This window comes from Ascaphus truei, chromosome 1 (genome assembly GCF_040206685.1).
Source record: "Ascaphus truei isolate aAscTru1 chromosome 1, aAscTru1.hap1, whole genome shotgun sequence".
Classification (NCBI taxonomy): domain Eukaryota; kingdom Metazoa; phylum Chordata; class Amphibia; order Anura; family Ascaphidae; genus Ascaphus; species Ascaphus truei.
Window position 1 is genome coordinate 121,724,082 of NC_134483.1, and position 23,340 is coordinate 121,747,421.

A 23,340-nucleotide genomic window follows, 5' to 3' on the forward strand; every position below is an offset into this window, starting at 1 on the left:
GTGATGAAAATTGACCCAGGGTTAAGTCAAGTCTCTGGCCATTGTCCGTTATACCCTGGGGCGCATTTGGCCACCAAACCCCTGGGCTACCGGTAATTACATGACTAGTAGCCCTTGCATCATATGCAACACTACCCTTTTATTCCTTTGTGTAAAACTATATTAAAAGTTTAAAAATGTGCTTAGTGTAATAGTAAATCAGAGCCTACGTCTCTGGACATACAGGGTTTGAGAAACCCTTTGCATAGCCCACATTTCTGGAGAAATGGCTATTGCTGGGAGGGGGAAGGTGTGTACTCAGGCCTGGAGAAGTGTGACTCTGAGGGCACAGCTAAAACTGACTCAAGGTGTAAGCCCCAACTGATTTAGGTCCCAGTGGTTAGTTAGTTTGAGACTCCGAAAGCCATGCTCTGATTGGCCCACATGTAGCATTTGTGCTCTGATTGGTTGGCAGCCCTCCTCCATAGTTTCAGATGGAGGCCAAGGTCTATGTAAAGAGCTGCCGATCTCACTTCCAGAGCTCATTCTAATCCTGACGATAATGAAAGAAATGTCAGCACAGAAAATCACATAGTAAATTTTAGTAAAACATATAAAAATCTATTGAAACTGACACAGTGCTAAATAGAACAATAATATAGAAAAACCGGCAACAGTGTTGCTTGGACAATGCAACAATACAGCTATAGAAATGATACAGTGTTACCAGACAGTCCCGTGTGAATCACGAACTGCTAACTGCTCTCTGTAGAAATTGCCTATATGTATGGCAAGGTAAAAAATGTCCCTACTCCAAATATGACTAACACCGAAAGGGAAGGCACCCACTCTCGGCCTAAGGAGACGAACTGTCAGACTTTAAGCATAGTGAAAGGTAAGTTTGGTCTCAGGTAAGGCTTCACCTCAGATCGCCACTCCAGCCAAACGTCTGCTGCCCATTTGTTACAGATAAGCTCTGGTTAGGAGATGCACCTGCTCCCGGTCTTCAGTGCTGGATTCCACGTGACAGCGTCCTCGAGGTGGAGGGGAAGACTGAATCACCTTGTTCACGCCACAGCTGTGCTCAGTGAGCATACGCCAACATCACTTTCTTAGTTAGTCCATTAGAATGTTATAGAGATTTCCGTTAAGACAACAAAAAGAGAAATATAGAGCAATAAAAAGCTAAATATAGAATAGAGAAGATAGCACACAATCTATTTCCAACGCATTTCGTATCATTAGATACTTCATTAGGGATACATTTTATACGCTTATATCGAAGAAAAGTTGGATTTTGTGAATGATGGGATTTAAAATGTCGAGACACTGTGCTTAGCAAAAACAATTTTGATATTCTGGACATGTTTTAAATTACGTCTCCTCAAGTGCCTCTTGGTTCTCTCTATATTCAGGAGACCACAGGGACACTCGAGGAGATATATAACATGAGTGCTAGTACATGTGATACAGTCCTTGATTTCATATTCTTTACTATTCTTTGTACCCAAAAAGGTTTTACGATTTTGGTGAATATATTTACATGCTAGACATTTCCTGCATGTATAGTTCCCCAAAGGCTTGGAAGTTAACCATGTAAATTTACTATTCTTAAGGGTTCTTTTCCATATATAACTTGGAGGAAGAGAATTTTTTTTAATTCATAGACTTTCTAAATAGTACTCTTGGCCTATCTGTTAGTTTAGGACCCAGAACAGGGTAATTTCCCAGAATTTTCCAATGCTTCTGGATAATTTGTTAGATGGAAGAACTCTTACAGTTAATTATATGTAGTGACAAAAGGAACAGTTACAACATCAATTTCCTTTTCTTTGACAATTGATTGTTTTTTTGGTTCCAATAATTGGTCTCTAGTCATGGATCCTGCAAAATCCCAGGCTTTCTTTATTAAATCTATTTGATAACCTCTAGCCACATTTTTTTACATCATTCTGCAGCTTGTTTTTCAAATTCGGCATCTCTACTGCAGTTACGCCTCAATCTTATAAATTGTCCCAGAGGTATATTTCTAATCCCTTGTTTATTGTGACGGCTTGTGGCTAGTAAAAAGCTATTCGCATCCACCTTCTTAAAGTGTGTAGTGGAAACAATTAAACAATTACTCATTGCCTCAAGGTGTATATCTAGAAAATAAATTTCCACAGTATTGGTGACAGATGTAAAAACTAAATTCCTATCATTTAGATTGATAAATTTAAGAAAGATTCTATGTTATGACATTTTTTGAAGGGGTAGGATTATGTAAATCCACTCCTCAGTTAACACTGCTGCAACCTAATTAATTATGTTCATTGCACCAATAAGGTGCTTTCTGCTTCAATTCATTGTATGTGACTACGCCCAGTACCTGAATACATTGGCCTTTAAATAGCACACATCAGTAGTTTCAATCATTCCCTGATTAAGTATCTAACGATACGGAACACGTTGGAAATAAATTAGTTTCTCTATTCTATATTTAGCTTTTTATTGCTCCATATTGCTCTTTTTATTGCCTTAACAGCTTTCTCAATAACATTCTATTGGACTAACTAAGAAAGCGAGGTTGGTGTATGCTCACTGAGCACAACTGTGGCGTGAACCAGGTGATTCAGTATTCCCCTCCACCTCGAGGACGCGGTCACGTGGTATCCAGCAGTGAAGACCGGGAGCAGGTGCATCTCCTAACCAGAGCTGATCTGTACAAAACGGGCATCAGATGTTCGACTGGAGTGACAATCGGAGGTGAAACCTCACCCGAGACCAAACTTACCTTTCACCACTCTTAGAGTTCGACATCTCGTCTCTTTAGGCCAAGAGCGGGTGCCTTCCCTATTGGCGTTAGTCATATTTGGCGTACAGACATGGTTTACCTTGCCTTACGTATAGGCAATTTAAACAGAGAACAGTTTGTGATCCATATGGGACACTGTATCGTTTCTATAGCTGTATTGTTGCCTTGTCCAAGCAACACTGTTACCTGCTTTTCTATATTATTGTTCTATTTAGCACTGTGTCAGTTTCAATTGCTTTTTAACTTTTATTTACTGTATGATCAATTGATTTTTATATGTTCTACTAAAATTTACAATGTGATTTTCTGCGCTGGTATTTCTTTTATAATCTTTTGTCTTTGATGCCTTGAGCCATCATTTTTTACTAGCAGCTTTCTTTCACAAATATTTAATAGAGTTTAATTGCTGAATACCAATAGACATAGACACTATCAGTTCAGAGCGGACCTTAATTTATTTATTTTTTTCAACTTTATCCTGACGATGAAGTGAACTAAGTGATCTAATCTGAGGCTATGCCAGAGAAGAAGAGGCTTGGAGCCTATTTGAGCAGGGATTTTTAAAGTGCTCTGCCAGAAGCCTCAATGGTGTCTATCCCTACAGAAGTGGAAGCAAAAACCAGGTAAGTCTTGGAAGTGGCTGGCACCTAGGTAGCTAGGATTCCCACCATGTTCCCTGTTTTGGTGAGTGTCAGCTATGTTTGTGATTTTGTTCTGTGCTTACTGGCTCCAGCTGGAATAAATACTTTTTTATTGAACTGCTTTCTCCTGTCTGGGGCCTTGATCACTATGTTAAGTTTTGGTCTCCGATGACAGTCCTCATAAAGTTAGGGAAACGCATGGTACTATAAATCACCCATTCTGATTAGTTAATGTACCATGTGGCCTTATGACACGTCTTCTGCGACAGCACTAGCCATTATAACAGGCCAGGGCCATCGCAGAAGACCACATTTTATTCAAATTTTTTTTTTACAAACACAGGTATGGATATGGGTACTTCTTTTGCATCCTCCTATACAAATCTATTTATGGGGTTCTGGGAATCCTAACATATTTTCTGGGACTCTAATATTTTTCAACAACATATCATATTCTATAGACGATTTATAGATGACCTTATATTTATTTGGGATGAGGATGTTAATACACTTGCTCAATTTATTAATTTAACATCACCATACATATAAGCTTAAATTCACTTAAGCCTATAATAATTCACTTATTCATAATTTTTTTCTTAGTCTTTACATTTATACGTTATGTAGAATTCAGACAGACATCAATCGGAAGGCCAACTCACAGATTGCCTTTCTTAGGGCAGATAGCGGCCACCCCAAATCACTCATTAAGGGAATCTTCAAGGGACAATTCCTTAGATTGAAACTGAATTGTTCCAGCAACGAGAGGTTTCTTAATCAATTTAAATACCTTAGATCCATATTCAATGAGAGAGGTTTTAAACCTGCAGACATTGATGAAGCATTTGATTATTACAAACAAATAATCTGGCGCCTAAATGCAAATAAATACAGTGCAAATATTAATCTGACCATTTAGAAAGTACAGACTTGGAAACCTGTAGTCTATCAATAAATGGAGTCCAATCATGGAAACCTGATGTCTGTCAGACGTTTCTCGCAGGTGATTTCACAATATGTAAAAGAAAAAGAGGAAAAACAACCAATCATAGTGTATACCAGATTATCTGTAAATGAAACAAACTAACATATGGACACACTTAAACACACAAAATATACTAAAAGACTAACAAAATAAACCTATGAACTGGACAAGACTACAGTATTTAATATTGATAAAAATAATAGGCATCACCTTAAAATAAAGCATATACAGGGAGTGTGAATAATAGAATGCTGCTCCGGTGGAGAAAAATTGAAACCCTACTCACAACAAGAAGGTCAATATCAGGCACAGTCAAACGTGTCAAGAGGGCCAGGGAAACATCTCTAAAGAGTGGGAAGGAGACCGAGAGGGGGAAGAAAGAGAGAGAGAAGGGGGAGAGTGAGAGAGAGAGGGGGAAGGAGAGAGTGAGGGGGAGAAGAAAGAGACAAGGGAAGGAGAAAGAGAGAGAAAGAGGGAGGATAGAGATGGGAAGAGATAGGAGTGAGAGAGAAATGGGTAGAGAGGAGTGAGTGAGAGATGGGAAGAGAGTGGAGTGAGAGAGATTGGAAGAGGGAGGAGTGACAGTGAGAGAGGACAGGGATATTGAAAGAGAGGAGATGATCTGTGTGCCTGCTGCCTACCAGCTTCCCTATAGGAGTGAGGGGTCCTGAGAGGGGTCCTGTTAGAGGCCTGTGGAGGGGGCCTGCCGAGCTGCCTGCTGAAAGGTGCCCACGGAGGTGCCCATGGAGGTGCCTGTCAGGGGAACTTCCCTTATATCTGTCTACAGCATGCTGTCTGGACAGGAAACACCACAGACACCTTCCAGCAGGCCACCTCTGCGGATCAGGCCAGATTAGGTTTGTTGGCAGAATAGTGAGGGAGAGAGGCAGAAGCTGGGGGTAGGCAACCTGCAGAGAGCCGCAAATAGTAGTGGAAAGAGCCGACCCCTGACCTAGTCAATATCTCAGACGCATCTGCCCTACAACTACCTGAATCAACCTGCTAGTTTTGCGGTGGCGTTTATCACCATTAATATGGTGAGCTTTTATTTGCCCCAATTATTTTACCTTGTTTATACCATTAAAGTTTAGCTTTACCTTATTATTCAGACCTCAATCTTTTTATCTTCTGGGGGTATTGTTCATCTTGACTCAGATTCCTAGGTGTCGCCAGAAGCCACAGAACTATCCGACAGTGTGTAAGACACTGAAAGGATTAAGGGGAAGGTTGAGAACTTGATTGACTGGAAGTCAAGGAATAAAAAGAGAAGACTCCTATCCCGATTAAGTGGGTGCTATCCGTACCCATCACTGTCCTATTTCGACCTACAATTATGTCTTGAAAGGGAGTTGAGTGATGGATTCGGCCGCAAGTATATGTATATAGGAAGGAAGGATCTGAGGAAGATTTATTAGAATTCGTGGCCCATATTAATGAGATACCGTCCACTATTAGGCCACAATGACACACAAATTACATTTCTGGACACTGTGGTATTTGTCAACAATGGTAAACTTGGTACACGTGTTTTTCACAAACCAACAGATCGGAATACTTTATTGGACGCCAGGAGTCATCATCCATTGACATTAAAGAAAGGCCTCCCATATTCTCAAATGTTGAGAGCAAGACGCATCACAAGCAACCCATTGGAGGTGGACACTGCACTGACAGAGATGGCAGACCGATTCAGAGAAAGAGTATAACAGGAAGATGAGATATCACAGGCCCTGGCAAAGGCAAGAATTCCCACCCGGGAAGAACTCCTTATGCCGTCCATCAAACAATCTTAAATGGATCGATTTAATGTGATCTCCACTTACAGTACATCGTCGGGATTGATACAAAAGAGTATCAGAAAGAACTGGCATATTCTAGCCAACGACAAAAGAATTGGGAAACATTTCACAACACCACCTCTTTTTTGCTATAAAAGAGGACCAAGTCTGGGAGACACATTATCTTCATCGGACCCTGTGGACAAATATATGCCACCCACAACTTGGTTGACACAACACCATGGGGTGCATACATGCAAGGGCTGTATTAATTGCCAGTATCTCCTTCTGGGGAAATCCTTCACTCATCCACATAGTGGAATTCCTATCAAAATCAATAACTTTTTGAATTGCGAATCGAGGTATGTGTTGTATATCATCACATGCCCAGGTGGCTTATACTACATGGGCAAACCGTCCAGGATGCTGAAGGAATGGATTGCTCTACACAGGTCGTCTATTAGAAAGGCACTGTTACAGACCACAGACCAAGATGAATTTAGACATCTTCCAGTTGCAAGACATTTTAAGAACTTACAACACACTCTGGCGACTTTCCGATGTATGCCGATAGCACAAGCTCATGTTTCAAACAGAGAAGGGAACAGAAACAAGATTTTATTACAGATGGAAGCAAGATTTATATTCAATTTGAACACCATGACCCCAAAGGGTCTGAATGAGGACCTTAGTCTAGGATGCTTCTTATAATATGAATAATGAAAAACATGTATTATCTTGTCTTTTTCCTTACTTGTTTGATAACTGACAACACTGTGCTTTATCCTTTTATATAGATTACAGCCCATGGCTTGGACTCATTATTTACTTATGGTTGACATGATGATATGGACATTGCATGTTTGTTACTCTTGGGTGGATATTCTCCACCTAATGTATGTATTTATTTTTCCTTTTGTTTCTTCACTCCCTGTCCTCACATTGATGTCTTGTGGTTTGCCCCCTTTTTGTTCTCTTGCTGGTGTTTGTTGATTGACATGACTCTGATGTGTATCCACAGGGGAGCCTCTATTTACCATATATTTGATGCATGTGACTTTTTATTTAAACATAGTCACATAGGTAAAAGCTTATATGAGTGTTCGTCACACTATTTGTAAGATACTGATGTCTATAATTATGGCTTTACTAAGATACTCCTTGGTTGGGTGTACATGTGTCTTGTCGGTCTATGTAGGTTATCAGAGTTTCTGTGGGTATTTGCCAGATATGCTGATGGTATGTGGTATGGTATGTGATGGTAGAGATGCATTCTATTTAGGTATAGACTGTGGGCATATTGATAGAGGCTTATAGCCTATACAGTATTTTCAACATCTTTGCTTATTTGAGTAGGCAGGCATCTTTAATATTGCCTTTATCTCTTTTGTATGACATTGGTGCCACATTACTGTCATGTTCGCAGGGTGCCTGCTGCCACCACGGAGTGATTAACAATCCTGCGCATGTGCTAAGTACTGGCCCTGGACTGAGGTTAGGTTTAAATCTTCTACTGACTCCTCCTGTGCTGTCACGTATGCTGACGTCTTGGGGTTGCACATGCGCAATGGATGTGCCACACTCAAGATGGCATTTCCAATAGACCATTGCTGTGATGCACATGCGCATTACAGTTCCTCCTCCAAGATGGCGGATCCGCAAACACACCAGTCTATTTGATTTTCGCGGGCTCACCACGATTAGGTAAATATGCACAGGTAATTTTTTGTATGTTTTTTTGATATATATGTCCTGTCTGTCATTTGTATGTTGCACCCCCCTTGAGAAAGGTTCCGTTCCGGAACCAAAACATCGGGATCGGTTGTCTGTCTACATATGACTGATTATATACTTTTTATCTTCTGGATGTGAGTGCTGCCTCTTTTTGCCTGACGCAAGGATGTTAATATGTTTAATTTATTCTTTATGGGACTAGCACCATCACTGTACTTTATTATATAGAGTGCCAGCTGCTTGTTTTTGTTATATATATATATATATATATATATATATATATATATATATATAATATATATATATAACAAGAAAACAATATGAAGTAGCGCCGCTAAATATCCAGTTAATTATAAATAATAGTAGGAAAGACAATAGCTAATTGGATAGGCTTGAAGGGGCAGCTAGATAAGGCTAATACACTATGATAGAACTTTTAAAAATTACAAATAGCAATGCAATCTCCTGACAAAAAACCCTAAAGGAAAAAATATAAAAAATGTATTTATTAATAAAAAATATATAGAAAAAATTGTCAAAAGATAAAAATATATAGTAAAAAACCTTCAATACATAAAGTCCTGTTCCAGTGGAAATGTCCTTGGTTTCTTGCAGCCCGTTTCAAAGGGATCACCAGTCCCTAGTGATATCTGGAAAAAAAGAACAAGAAAGAAACAGGCGCACACCTAGTGCATTACCACAATAAAAATGTATTGGATGAACATAAAATCTAACAAATGGCCACTCACAAGGATACAGCAAATAAAAGCGTGTATGAGATAGGCTCTCATGTGCCTTGCAGCTCAATCACCAGCGTCCGTCTGCAATCAGTGGCGTCGTCACGTGGATCAGCTTCGTGAACCGGAACCGGAAGAGGGGTCTTTCACCTTCAGTGCTCCATCACATTGAAACAGGCACCTCAGATGTACAAATGTATAAGGTAGCAAGCCGGGAGAGCAGCACACGGGAGCCAAAAGTTCTCAGTCAACCTGCATCAGTGTTTGTGGGCAAATGGCGGCCGGACTCTAGCCACGCCCTGGCCTGTTTCCCAGAGGGACCAATGTGATGGAGCACTGAAGGTGAAAGACCCCTCTTCCGGTTCCGGTTCACGAAGCTGATCCACGTGACGACGCCACTGATTGCGGACGGACGCTGGTGATTGAGCTGCAAGGCACATGAGAGCCTATCTCATACACTCTTTTATTTGCTGTATCCTTGTGAGTGGCCATTTGTTAGATTTTATGTTCATCCAATACATTTTTATTGTGGTAATGCACTAGGTGTGCGCCTGTTTCTTTCTTGTTCTTTTTTTCCATATATATATATATATATATATATATATATATATATATATATATATATATATATATATATATATATATATATATATATATATATATATATATATATATATACCAGGCTAAAGTTGGAAAGGTACGTGCCATCATGCAAATGAAGCTGGCATGGAAAGTAAGGACTCAACCCTCAAATATGGAACACACCAAAAAGCAATGGCCCCCATTCTCCAGAGGAATGTCCCTGGGCTTGACAGTATTCACGAAGAAGGCATGATGGCAGAGGGTACTAATAATCCTCAAAGGTTAAAAAAAAGTTATAATTCAATCCTACACTGGCGACACACTTTATTCGAGCTTGGCTAGTCCCACGAATTCGGGTATACCCGGGTGTATTGAGGTTTGTGACTGTTTTCTGCCCGAGTACATTGAGTTATTTTCCAAGCAGGGATTGAAGCATTTTATTCCCGCTGGCTGCAATACTGCACAGTATATATATATAAACTGCATTACAATTCATGAATTTATGCCATCTGGTAGACACGCAAAGCATTGCAGCCTATTAAATCCTAATCATTATCATTTAACAGATCAGCCGCCCATCAGCCAGGCATGAACCCAGGCTGGGAAGGCAAATGCAACGGGGCTTGTCAGAGGTTAGTAGTGGCTTATTCCAGGTATCTGCCAGGTACATACCGGGTATTTGCTCGAATAAAGTGTGTCGGTGCAGTAAATCTGTTTAAATTTGGACTCTTCAGTGAAGCAGCACTGCAGGAACTGGAAGACGAACTTGAAAAGATTAAATGGGATATTGTTGGGTAAACATTTTTAGCCTTTTTAATATTGTAGAGGTATTTTATTTTGATCATAGTGGGCACATAGAGACATACAGTATATATTATAATAAACTGTAATTTTTTCAACTTTTTTATATTTTGCGTTTTATATTTTATTTCCTCATATAGAGAAACTCAGGACCCCCCTCCTCTGGCACACTATTGACCTGAATGGATGCATAGAATAAACAAAGCAGTACACCCTCCCTCACTTTAATTCTGCCCACTGGAAAACCCCACCAAAGATCCGTTCTCACGTATTATCTGCCTTTCCCTCATTTATAGAGCAACGACAGCAGCAGGAGAGGTCTGTCAGCGGAGGAAAGAAGTTGACGGTAGCAGGAGAGGTCCATAAGTGGAGGAATGAAGTTGGCGGTAGCAGGAGAGGTCTGTCAGCGCAGAAATTAAGTTAGCGGCGGCTGAAGGAGAGGTCTATGTTAGTGGAGGAATGCAGTTGACAGTGGGCATGAGGTGGCGGTGGCAGGAGAAGACCATCAGACCTCAGACTGGAGCAGGAGAAGAGCAGCATAGGAGAATGGCTGGGGAGGAGCGCGCTGTAACACCGTAAGTCAGATGCCGGTTCCGGTGTCAGACTTCCGGTGTTACAGCATGCTCCTCCCCAGCCGTTATCCTATGCCACTCTTCTCCTGCTCCGGTCTGAGGTCTGATGGTCTTCTCCTACAGCCGCACATCGGCTGTCTTAATTGCATTCCTTCACTTAACATGGACCTCTCCTGCCATCACCGTCAACTTCTTTCCTCCGCTGACGGATCTCTCCTGCTGCCGTAAACTTCTTTCCTCTGCTGACGGACCTCTCCTGCTGCCGCCAACTTATTTCCTCTGCTGACGGACATCTCCTTTTGCCGACGGTAAACCTGGTAAGTGAGGAGGGGAACAAATAACACTTTTCCCCCCTCAATTGTAAGTGCTAAATTGATGGTGTGTCACATTCGATGGCGTCTTACAATAGAGGAAATACGGTATATATTTTCTGTCATTATTCATGTGATACCATTCTATACATACAGTAACTGCCCAGTTGGGCAATCTTTTCTCTCATTATTACAGTACACAGTACCTTTACATTTGTACTTATTACAGATAATGGGGAGATAATAGTCTATTGAGACATCTGTCATATATGCTAAATTGTAACATTTATATTATAATTATAATATAGACTTTATTTATCATCCATACTGTTATTTTGTGGATATTTGTGCACACTCTATGTGCCATGTTTTTTATACCTCGTTGTTGCCCAGAAATGAAATTATAGTTATCACATTCTGACCAATGTCACCATACATTTTGATACACAATTATTTAAATATTTCTGCTGTGTTTAATATGGAGGTTGTCTCTTCGATTGTTTTGTGACAGCCCCTTTGCCATACACATAAATAAAACCATGAAATGGGGCTTACCCCTAATATAATTATACACGTTATTACACTAGTATCACACATTAAAGACACCACTCGTGTTGAATCTCATACAGGACTTAGAGTGGCATACTGGTTTTTATTGGGTTACATGTGATGTGGAATCCTTATATTCTAATATTCTACACATCTGGATTAGAGGCGGTAGAATTTTATCTGAAAAATGACAAAGATATTTCTATTATACAAAGGGAATTCATTCTGACATGTGCCCAATTTATTTTAACGCACAATTATTTTAGAGTTAATGACAATTTTTATATTCAAACTAAGGGCACGGCAATGTGTACGACCTTTGCACCCAGTTATGCCAATTTTATGATGGGATTCTGAGAATACAGTTTTATTTGGAATAATAACCCATTTTTAGAGTTTTTAGGTTTTTATCGACGGTTCATAGATGATATTCTAATAGTGTGGAAAGGGACCGTAGAAGAATTGGTTTTATTCTTAGATCACATGAATAATAACCCTTTTAATCTCAAATTCACGTATCACTATGATTTAAAGAGCATAGCCTTTTTAGATTTAGTATTATTTATTTATTATTATTTATTGAAGACCTAACAATTCATACAAGAACCTTTCATAAAGAAGTTGACTGTAACAAATATCTGGAGGCTACTAGTAATCATCACAAAAGATGGATAAATAATATACTATACGGACAGTTCCAAAGGCTGAGGAGGAACTGCTCTCGGATGGATGTTTTTATGATACAGTCAACACACTGAAAGAAAAATTCTTAATGAAAGGACATAGTCTAACAAATGTAGAAAAAGCTTTTAATAGGGCATTACTATTGGACCGTGAAACTATTTTAAGAGATAAAAATGGAAAGTAGACAATAATCAGGATGTTCTTTTTATTACGAGATTTAATGGAGCTTCAAGATAAATAAAACAAATAATGGACAAACATTGGAAAATTCTGAAATGTGATAACATTCTAAATAAAATTCTCCCAGACAAATCTAAGGTAGTCTACCGAAAAGCAAATACATTAAAAACATTGTTGGCACCAACATAACTAAACAATAAAAAGGGAGCGGTTGATGCAAATACCATTACTAGGATGCCACCAAAAGGTTTCCATCAATGTAACGGTAGGTGCATTACCTGCAAGTATTTACAGAGTAATCAGGTCAGTTTTAAATCTAATGTTTTTCATATCACTCATCCTATTCAAGATTTTATTAATTGTAAAACTAACTATGTGGTTTATCTTTTAGAATGTGGATGTGGTCTCAAATATGTGGGAAGGACTAAACATACCTTTAAAAAACAGTTCCTAGAAAATAGGGGTAATATTCTAAAAGGGGTTGTCACCCACGGAGTATCCAGACCTTTTAAAATGAGACACAACATGGACCCAAGAAGTCTAAAATTAATTGGGATAGAACATGTTCAATTAGGGATAAAGGGAGGTGATCGCTTTCTTAAACTGCGACAACGTGAGACTTTTTGGATACATCAGTTAGGGACACTTTCCCCTAAGGGTCTAAATGAAGGCCTTGAAACACGTAGGGTGGTTCTGGTTGGTTAGGACACTTTGTGGGAGTATCAGAGGCAGGCTCTGTGGGAGAAGAAGAACTCGAGGAGACACTGATCGAGCAACATCATCCCCCCTGCTCCTCCCGATCTGCTCGTGGTGCCAGAGCCTTGAGACCGGTGACGTCACTGCGTGGGAACGTAGTGACGCAGTAGTACAGCGACGCGATGCCCCATGTGGTGCGGAAAGCACTCTGCACTTGGAGGAACTTGTACCAGCAGAGCAGACCTGATGGATGTGTCAGTGGAGGGGACGGGAATCACACAGATGCACCCTATGCTGAAATACCACAAGAGTGTTCACATTCAGTGCTCTTATTGCACTGACATCTTGTAAGTGCATTTTTATCTTTTCTTGCCAAGTAAAACTAACATACTATACATTGAGGTGTGCGCTTTGTTTTTGTTTTTTTCTATTCTAGTACCCCTGTGGAACGTTGAGTTGTTCCCAACATTTGAAAAAAGCAGCACCTTCAGAACAAAACTGGACTTTTCAACTCTATGGTTTTTATGATATATCAATATATGATTTTGTTGTAATTGAATTGTGATTTATTTATATTTATTGTTTTACATTTCTTTGGTTTGAGTGCCCCCTACCTGAGGCCTAATTATTTTTATATTTCCTATATGGTTTTATATATTTACTATTTGATTATATAAAGATCAGCATTTATCATCCTTATACTTCATTGGATACACTCCTGCTCAACATTCCATATAGGAGGAGAACCAGCCATAACTGCCTTCACTGGCTGCATTATCCCCTTATCTTGGTATGCACAATAGTCCCCATATATCTTTGAGCTATGAAGACAGAAGTCTTTCCAAATTCAAGATGTACTCACACAAATGGGCTTATCCTCACATAATCAACATACAGCTTTATTCATTTGTGCTGCAATTATCCATTACTCTGTAGCAAAGACTCTTGGAACTTTGTTCAATATTACTTCGTGAAATATTGGACGGCCATACTTCTAATTTTATACATGGGTAAATAAATGTGAGCTAAATTATATTATCTATACTGTATCCCCATGCATTTTTTGAGCTGTGGGGCTGTGTACTGCCACTTTGTTTTATGTGCCTTTGCTTTGAAATTTTGTAGCAGTAGGGGACCTGGTCTCCACATGGTGATGCAGTTTAAACATGCAAGATCTCGAGTCTCTTTGCATGAAGATGACATCATCTATTTACCAATATAGGTCTTGGGGAGGTGTTCTTTCTGATATATGTTCATAATGAATAAGTATTCCCTTTATTATTTTTATATTTAGAAGATTTTCATATTTCCCTGAGCACTGGCAAAATACATATTTAATTTATTATGGCTTTCTTGAAGAGTTATACCAATGCTGGAAACAAAATAATTAAATACACACGATGGGATTCTGGGAATACAGTTTTATTTGGAATAATAACCCATTTTTAGAGTTTTTAGGTTTTTATCGACGGTTCATAGATGATATTCTAATAGTGTGGAAAGGGACCGTAGAAGAATTGGTTTTATTCTTAGATCACATGAATAATAACCCTTTTAATCTCAAATTCACGTATCACTATGATTTAAAGAGCATAGCTTTTTTAGATTTAGTATTATTTATTTATTATTATTTATTGAAGACCTAACAATTCATACAAGAACCTTTCATAAAGAAGTTGACTGTAACAAATATCTGGAGGCTACTACAGTAGTAATCATCACAAAAGATGGATAAATAATATACTATACGGACAGTTCCAAAGGCTGAGGAGGAACTGCTCTCGGATGGATGTTTTTATGATACAGTCAACACAACTGAAAGAAAAATTCTTAATGAAAGGACATAGTCTAACAAATGTAGAAAAAGCTTTTAATAGGGCATTACTATTGGACCGTGAAACTATTTTAAGAGATAAAAATGGAAAGTAGACAATAATCAGGATGTTCTTTTTATTACGAGATTTAATGGAGCTTCAAGATAAATAAAACAAATAATGGACAAACATTGGAAAATTCTGAAATGTGATAACATTCTAAATAAAATTTTCCCAGACAAATCTAAGGTAGTCTACCGAAAAGCAAATACATTAAAAACATTGTTGGCACCAACATAACTAAACAATAAAAAGGGAGCGGTTGATGCAAATACCATTACTAGGATGCCACCAAAAGGTTTCCATCAATGTAACGGTAGGTGCATTACCTGCAAGTATTTACAGAGTAATCAGGTCAGTTTTAAATCTAATGTTTTTCATATCACTCATCCTATTCAAGATTTTATTAATTGTAAAACTAACTATGTGGTTTATCTTTTAGAATGTGGATGTGGTCTCCAATATGTGGGGAGGACTAAACATACCTTTAAAAAACAGTTCCTAGAACATAGGGGTAATATTCTAAAAGGGGTTGTCACCCATGGAGTATCCAGACCTTTTAAAATGAGACACAACATGGACCCAAGAAGTCTAAAATTAATTGGGATAGAACATGTTAAATTAGAGATAAAGGGAGGTGATCGCTTTCTTAAACTGCGACAACGTGAGACTTTTTGGATACATCAGTTAAGGACACTTTCCCCTAAGGGTCTAAATGAAGGCCTTGAAACACGTAGGGTGGTTTTGGTTGGTTAGGACACTTTGTGGGAGTATCAGAGGCAGGCTCTGTGGGAGAAGAAGAACTCGAGGAGACACTGATCGAGCAACATCATCCCCCCTGCTCCTCCCGATCTGCTCGTGGTGCCAGAGCCTTGAGACCGGTGACGTCACTGCGTGGGAACGTAGTGACGCAGTAGTACAGCGACGCGATGCCCCATGTGGTGCGGAAAGCACTCTGCACTTGGAGGAACTTGTACCAGCAGAGCAGACCTGACAGATGCGTCAGTGGAGGGGACGGGAATCACACAGATGCACCCTATGCTGAAATACCACAAGAGTGTTCACATTCAGTGCTCTTATTGCACTGACATCTTGTAAGTGCATTTTTATCTTTTCTTGCCAAGTAAAACTAACATACTATACATTGAGGTGTGCGCTTTGTTCTTGTTTTTTTCTATTCTAGTACCCCTGTGGAACGTTGAGTTGTTCCCAACATTTGAAAAAAGCAGCACCTTCAGAACAAAACTGGACTTTTCAACTCTATGGTTTTTATGATATATCTATATATGATTTTGTTGTAATTGAATTGTGATTTATTTATATTTATTGTTTTACATTTCTTTGGTTTGAGCGCCCCCTACCTGAGGCCTAATTATTTTTATATTTCCTATATGGTTTTATATATTTACTATTCGATTATATAAAGATCAGCATTTATCATCCTTATACTTCATTGGATACACTCCTGCTCAACATTCCATATAGGAGGAGAACCAGCCATAACTGCCTTCACTGGCTGCATTATCCCCTTATCTTGGTATGCACAATAGTCCCCATATATCTTTGAGCTATGAAGACAGAAGACTGTCCAAATTCAAGATGTACTCACACAAATGGGCTTATCCTCACATAATCAACATACAGCTTTATTCATTTGTGCTGCAATTATCCATTACTCGGTAGCAAAGACTCTTGGAACTTTGTTCAATATTACTTCGTGAAACATTGGACGGCCATACTTCTAATTTTATACATGGGTAAATAAATGTGAGCTAAATTATATTATCTATACTGTATCCCCATGCATTTTTTGAGCTTTGGGGCTGTGTACTGCCACTTTGTTTTATGTGCCTTTGCTTTGAAATTTTGTAGCAGTAGGGGACCTGGTCTCCACATGGTGATGCAGTTTAAACATGCAAGATCTCGAGTCTCTTTGCATGAAGATGACATCATCTATTTACCAATATAGGTCTTGGGGAGGTATTCTTTCTGATATATGTTCATAATGAATAAGTATTCCCTTTATTATTTTTATATTTAGAAGATTTTCATATTTCCCTGAGCACTGGCAAAATACATATTTTATTTATTATGGCTTTCTTGAAGAGTTATACCAATGCTGGAAACAAAATAATTAAATACACACGATGGGATTCTGGGAATACAGTTTTATTTGGAATAATAACCCATTTTTAGAGTTTTTAGGTTTTTATCGACGGTTCATAGATGATATTCTAATAGTGTGGAAAGGGACCGTAGAAGAATTGGTTTTATTCTTAGATCACATGAATAATAACCCTTTTAATCTCAAATTCACGTATCACTATGATTTAAAGAGCATAGCCTTTTTAGATTTAGTATTATTTATTTATTATTATTTATTGAAGACCTAACAATTCATACAAGAACCTTTCATAAAGAAGTTGACTGTAACAAATATCTGGAGGCTACTAGTAATCATCACAAAAGATGGATAAATAATATACTATACGGACAGTTCCAAAGGCTGAGGAGGAACTGCTCTCGGATGGATGTTTTTATGATACAGTCAACACAACTGAAAGAAAAATTCTTAATGAAAGGACATAGTCTAACAAATGTAGAAAAAGCTTTTAATAGGGCATTACTATTGGACCGTGAAACTATTTTAAGAGATAAAAATGGAAAGTAGACAATAATCAGGATGTTCTTTTTATTACGAGATTTAATGGAGCTTCAAGATAAATAAAACAAATAATGGACAAACATTGGAAAATTCTGAAATGTGATAACATTCTAAATAAAATTCTCCCAGACAAATCTAAGGTAGTCTACCGAAAAGCAAATACATTAAAAACATTGTTGGCACCAACATAACTAAACAATAAAAAGGGAGCGGTTGATGCAAATACCATTACTAGGATGCCACCAAAAGGTTTCCATCAATGTAACGGTAGGTGCATTACCTGCAAGTATTTACAGAGTAATCAGGTCAGTTTTAAATCTAATGTTTTTCATATCACTCATCCTATTCAAGATTTTATTAATTGTAAAACTAACTATGTGGTTTATCTTTTAGAATGTGGATGTGGTCTCCAATATGTGGGGAGGACTAAACATACCTTTAAAAAACAGTTCCTAGAACATAGGGGTAATATTCTAAAAGGGGTTGTCACCCATGGAGTATCCAGACCTTTTAAAATGAGACACAACATGGACCCAAGAAGTCTAAAATTAATTGGGATAGAACATGTTAAATTAGGGATAAAGGGAGGTGATCGCTTTCTTAAACTGCGACAACGTGAGACTTTTTGGATACATCAGTTAGGGACACTTTCCCCTAAGGGTCTAAATGAAGGCCTTGAAACACGTAGGGTGGTTCTGGTTGGTTAGGACACTTTGTGGGAGTATCAGAGGCAGGCTCTGTGGGAGAAGAAGAACTCGAGGAGACACTGATCGAGCAACATCATCCCCCCTGCTCCTCCCGATCTGCTCGTGGTGCCAGAGCCTTGAGACCGGTGACGTCACTGCGTGGGAACGTAGTGACGCAGTAGTACAGCGACGCGATGCCCCATGTGGTGCGGAAAGCACTCTGCACTTGGAGGAACTTGTACCAGCAGAGCAGACCTGACAGATGCGTCAGTGGAGGGGACGGGAATCACACAGATGCACCCTATGCTGAAATACCACAAGAGTGTTCACATTCAGTGCTCTTATTGCACTGACATCTTGTAAGTGCATTTTTATCTTTTCTTGCCAAGTAAAACTAACATACTATACATTGAGGTGTGCGCTTTGTTCTTGTTTTTTTCTATTCTAGTACCCCTGTGGAACGTTGAGTTGTTCCCAACATTTGAAAAAAGCAGCACCTTCAGAACAAAACTGGACTTTTCAACTCTATGGTTTTTATGATATATCTATATATGATTTTGTTGTAATTGAATTGTGATTTATTTATATTTATTGTTTTACATTTCTTTGGTTTGAGCGCCCCCTACCTGAGGCCTAATTATTTTTATATTTCCTATATGGTTTTATATATTTACTATTTGATTATATAAAGATCAGCATTTATCATCCTTATACTTCATTGGATACACTCCTGCTCAACATTCCATATAGGAGGAGAACCAGCCATAACTGCCTTCACTGGCTGCATTATGCCCTTATCTTGGTATGCACAATAGTCCCCATATATCTTTGAGCTATGAAGACAGAAGACTGTCCAAATTCAAGATGTACTCACACAAATGGGCTTATCCTCACATAATCAACATACAGCTTTATTCATTTGTGCTGCAATTATCCATTACTCGGTAGCAAAGACTCTTGGAACTTTGTTCAATATTACTTCGTGAAACATTGGACGGCCATACTTCTAATTTTATACATGGGTAAATAAATGTGAGCTAAATTATATTATCTATACTGTATCCCCATGCATTTTTTGAGCTTTGGGGCTGTGTACTGCCACTTTGTTTTATGTGCCTTTGCTTTGAAATTTTGTAGCAGTAGGGGACCTGGTCTCCACATGGTGATGCAGTTTAAACATGCAAGATCTCGAGTCTCTTTGCATGAAGATGACATCATCTATTTACCAATATAGGTCTTGGGGAGGTGTTCTTTCTGATATATGTTCATAATGAATAAGTATTCCCTTTATTATTTTTATATTTAGAAGATTTTCATATTTCCCTGAGCACTGGCAAAATACATATTTGATTTATTATGGCTTTCTTGAAGAGTTATACCAATGCTGGAAACAAAATAATTAAATACACACTGTACATACATACAGGCATACCCCGCAATAACGTACGCAATGGGACCGGATCATGTATGTAAAGCGAAAATGTACTTAAAGTGAAGCACTACCTTTTCCCTACTTATCGCTGCATGTACTGTACTGCAATCGTCATATACTGTACGCGCATAACTGATGTAAATAATGCATTTGTAACAGGCTCTATAGTCTCCCCGCTTGCGCACAGCTTCGGTACAGGTAGGGAGCCGGTATTGCTGTTCAGGACATGCTGACAGGAGCATGCGCGAGTGCCGTTTTCCTATTGGGCGATGTGTATTTTCTCGCGAGTGTACTTAAAGTGAGTGTCTTTAAACTGGGGTATGCCTGTACTGTACAAGTAATAAAAGACTCAATGAAATACTTGAAAACAATCATTGAAGTCAACAGCCAGAACTGCTGCTTCTGGCAATATTGAATTACCCCCTAAAATGTTTATATATCCTTCCTATTTGGGAAGTGCGGGTGTTTACGTTATTAGCATGTAAACACACAAACAGTGATCAATTAGGCGCTTCCAGAAAGAGTGGTCACTAATAATTCAGTGATCAATAATAAGTGCTGTAATACAAAGTGTATAATGTAATGCAAAAGTGCAAGCAAATAATGTGCTTAAATTAGTGCAATTTGTGAAAATTAAAAATAAAGTTGTCAGGCCCTGCTCAAACCCTCTTGTAGGGCCTGCCTTCACTGGTTCCAAACACTGAAAATCTTCTCACAATCCAGGGGGAGCATAGGGAGAAAATCAACAAAAATAGTATCAGTGCAGATGGTAGTACAAAAAGGGTTCCTAAGACTATCAGCGTCACAATGGAGATGGAGGCGGTGAGCGGCATCATCCGCAATGTTATAATCTTTATGATATATGCCTTTTTATTATCGTTACACTAAGTGCGATTCTTATATTTTTTACTATAAACTATTTTGAAAAACTGATCTGTGCTCTGGATGTCTTTTCTCTCCTGCACTGAGGTACATTTCTCCAGGTATACCACACAAGAACAGATTTTGCCACAGTATTGGAGCTGCGTTATTGTGTCCTGCACACAGTGAGTAGGCTATCTATAGCAGCCAAGACTTGAACATAATATATTCCTTTTTGCACTACCATTTGCACTTACATACTATTTTTGTTGATTTTCTCCCTATGATCTCCCTGGATTGTGAGAAGATTTGCGTTATTAGCATGTAAACATTGAAAATAATATAAAATATGACACAGCACCACTTCAAAGTTAGAAACACCCGAAATTCAGAGTCCTATTAAATCATGTTATCTTCATTTAAAGGTAACATGAATTACACATGTACACTTTTATTTAAGCCTCATGCATTGAACAAACTTGTATAAGAGCCCTGGTTAATTTCACACTTTTAGAGTTTCTTCATGATTTGTACTATTTCGTTGGATTGAATTATACGGTAGATTCTACACTCTGAACTTTTCTTTAGTCTTCTAACTCCCCATATTTTAGTGTTCTGGTTTTTAAACACCTGAAATTGACACAGTAGCACAGTACTGTACACATAACAATTCATCCATTTCATTGCATTTCATTGCACACAAAGAAACAGAATCCATGAAATTCAAACAAAGCAACCGCGATAAACACATGTGCCTGGGGCAATTAGCCACGTTAATGCCGCGTGGAGTAAAGCAGCACACACGAAAACAGCTCAGTGATTTGTTTGAATAACGGCCGCTGCATCTATAAGGTTAAGTAACCTCTAAGTGGTCCTGTACTTTTACTTTCTTACCATTACTACAGTGTGTCAAAGAAAAGCTAATTTAATTTTCTCTCTTGGACATTTTAAAGTGAAATTGGAACCATTCTGGGCTTACCTTGTCCCGAATACCTTGCCTCATAACTTCTCTTTCAGCCTCCATCTTTGAATATTTTGCTTTCCTTTCGTCTTCTTGCTGACGAAGGGCTTCTTGTTGTTCTTCCATTTTCTTTTGGGCATCAGGATCTTTTTCTTCATCCCCTCCAAGCATCTTTCCCATGTCTTTTGTAGCACCTACAAAAAACAAACCATAGCATTTACTGCTGTACACAGAATTTGCTCATTGGTATATTACTATACACACTACACTTTTATGTACTGTATGTATTTTTCCAAAAATGTGCAACACTTTAACCATAACAAATGCATTAAACAGGGTTTATATTTGTAAACAATGCTTTTTGAACAGAGTATAATTATTTAATCATAACTGATATATCCGTGATGCTTCCCTTTCTGTTTTGGAGGATTTCCCTCCATTACTGGATTTTAGTCATTCATTTAATACTTGTGAATACATGGTTTACAGATTATATTTGTTTGTTATCCTTTTAGTTTTTTTTTTTTTACAATTGCTTAGTAATGAAAACTAGATCACATGTTGTGGCCCCTTACTTTGGTATGATGGTTAGACTGATACTGTTGATGTGTATTACTAGTCTGCATATAGATTATACATTCATATTTGTATTATAGATTTTAGGTTTGTCATTGGAAAATATTGATGCCTTTTCATGATCTATTTTTGTTGTACTTGGCATATCTAATAGATTCATATCCATTTGTGCGTACATTTGTTATCAAATTAGAAACAATTCTTGCATATGGGTATGGGTTGCAGTTTACCTATCCTAAATTGACTTTAAAACCTATTTGCCACCCTCCCCTATTAAATGTAGCCTTCCAGTAATAATCTAATGAAGGGGTTGGGAGAAGAGATTTCCTTAGGAATACTCTCAGAGTATTTTGAATATTGGAAATTAAAATTACAATTATTTTTCATAATCCTTGTTTATCAAAGATCTTGTTACTACGACAGTACTTGTTACACTTGTGATATAACACAACTCATTTACATTGTATTTGATATTTATTCATATAGTACCTGCTGTTGCAAGTACCAATTCCTGTTTTGATACTTCAGTTTATTATGTGTCATTCTTGCTGCTCATTCATGTCTACTGAAGCATTTTGTATTGTTTGTTTCAGAGATGTTTGTTTCCTTTTTTGCCTTCTAACCAGTTTCATCCTTTTTTCACTGTGTTACCACTTTGGTGATGGGCTATTACTTTCTTATACTCAGTACATAATTGTTGTATACTGTGTTGAATTTTTTTTTGTCTACCTGCATTTATTGCTGACAGGATTAATATTTGTTTTCAGCTGATATAATTATTTGACGATCTCATTTTGTTTGGCATAACTATGGTGTACATATATTACTATATTACCGCTTGCTAGTCAACTTGAATCTCTTCACAATTTATTAAAGACAGGGGTAAAATAGACAAATGCTTCCATTATCTCATGCTATTCAAAAAAATAGAACGGCGAGTAACAGCACAATATTTAATATTCAAATTGAGTGATCTTGCGTGTTTATATGTGATAACAGGAGAGATAATGCCTGCAACATCTAACAGGACCATGTATGTTTGGTAGCTCTATTTCATACCTGTTCAAGTCAACAGAAAAAATAATCAAAATACAAATTAGGCATCTTTACATTTAAAAGAGATTTAATTTGCAATCTCTCATACTCCAAATAAATACTGTAAAAATAAATAAATACATACATTTAAAAGGATATTCCTGTAAACTGTATCTAAACTTTTATGGACCTCCTAATTGGAATACTGTACATCTGAAAAATCCGAA

At 38.0% G+C, this 23,340-nt stretch overlaps 1 protein-coding gene across 1 annotated transcript in view; it reads right to left on the minus strand.

The window, feature by feature from the left end:
- Positions 1-23,340, minus strand: part of CPLX1 (complexin 1) — a 344,241-nt gene that overhangs the window by 100,253 nt on the left and 220,648 nt on the right. The window contains exon 3 of the mRNA XM_075594327.1: positions 21,521-21,696. Within this exon, the coding sequence (XP_075450442.1) occupies positions 21,521-21,696 (176 nt within the window). The remainder of the gene's footprint in view (positions 1-21,520; positions 21,697-23,340) is intronic.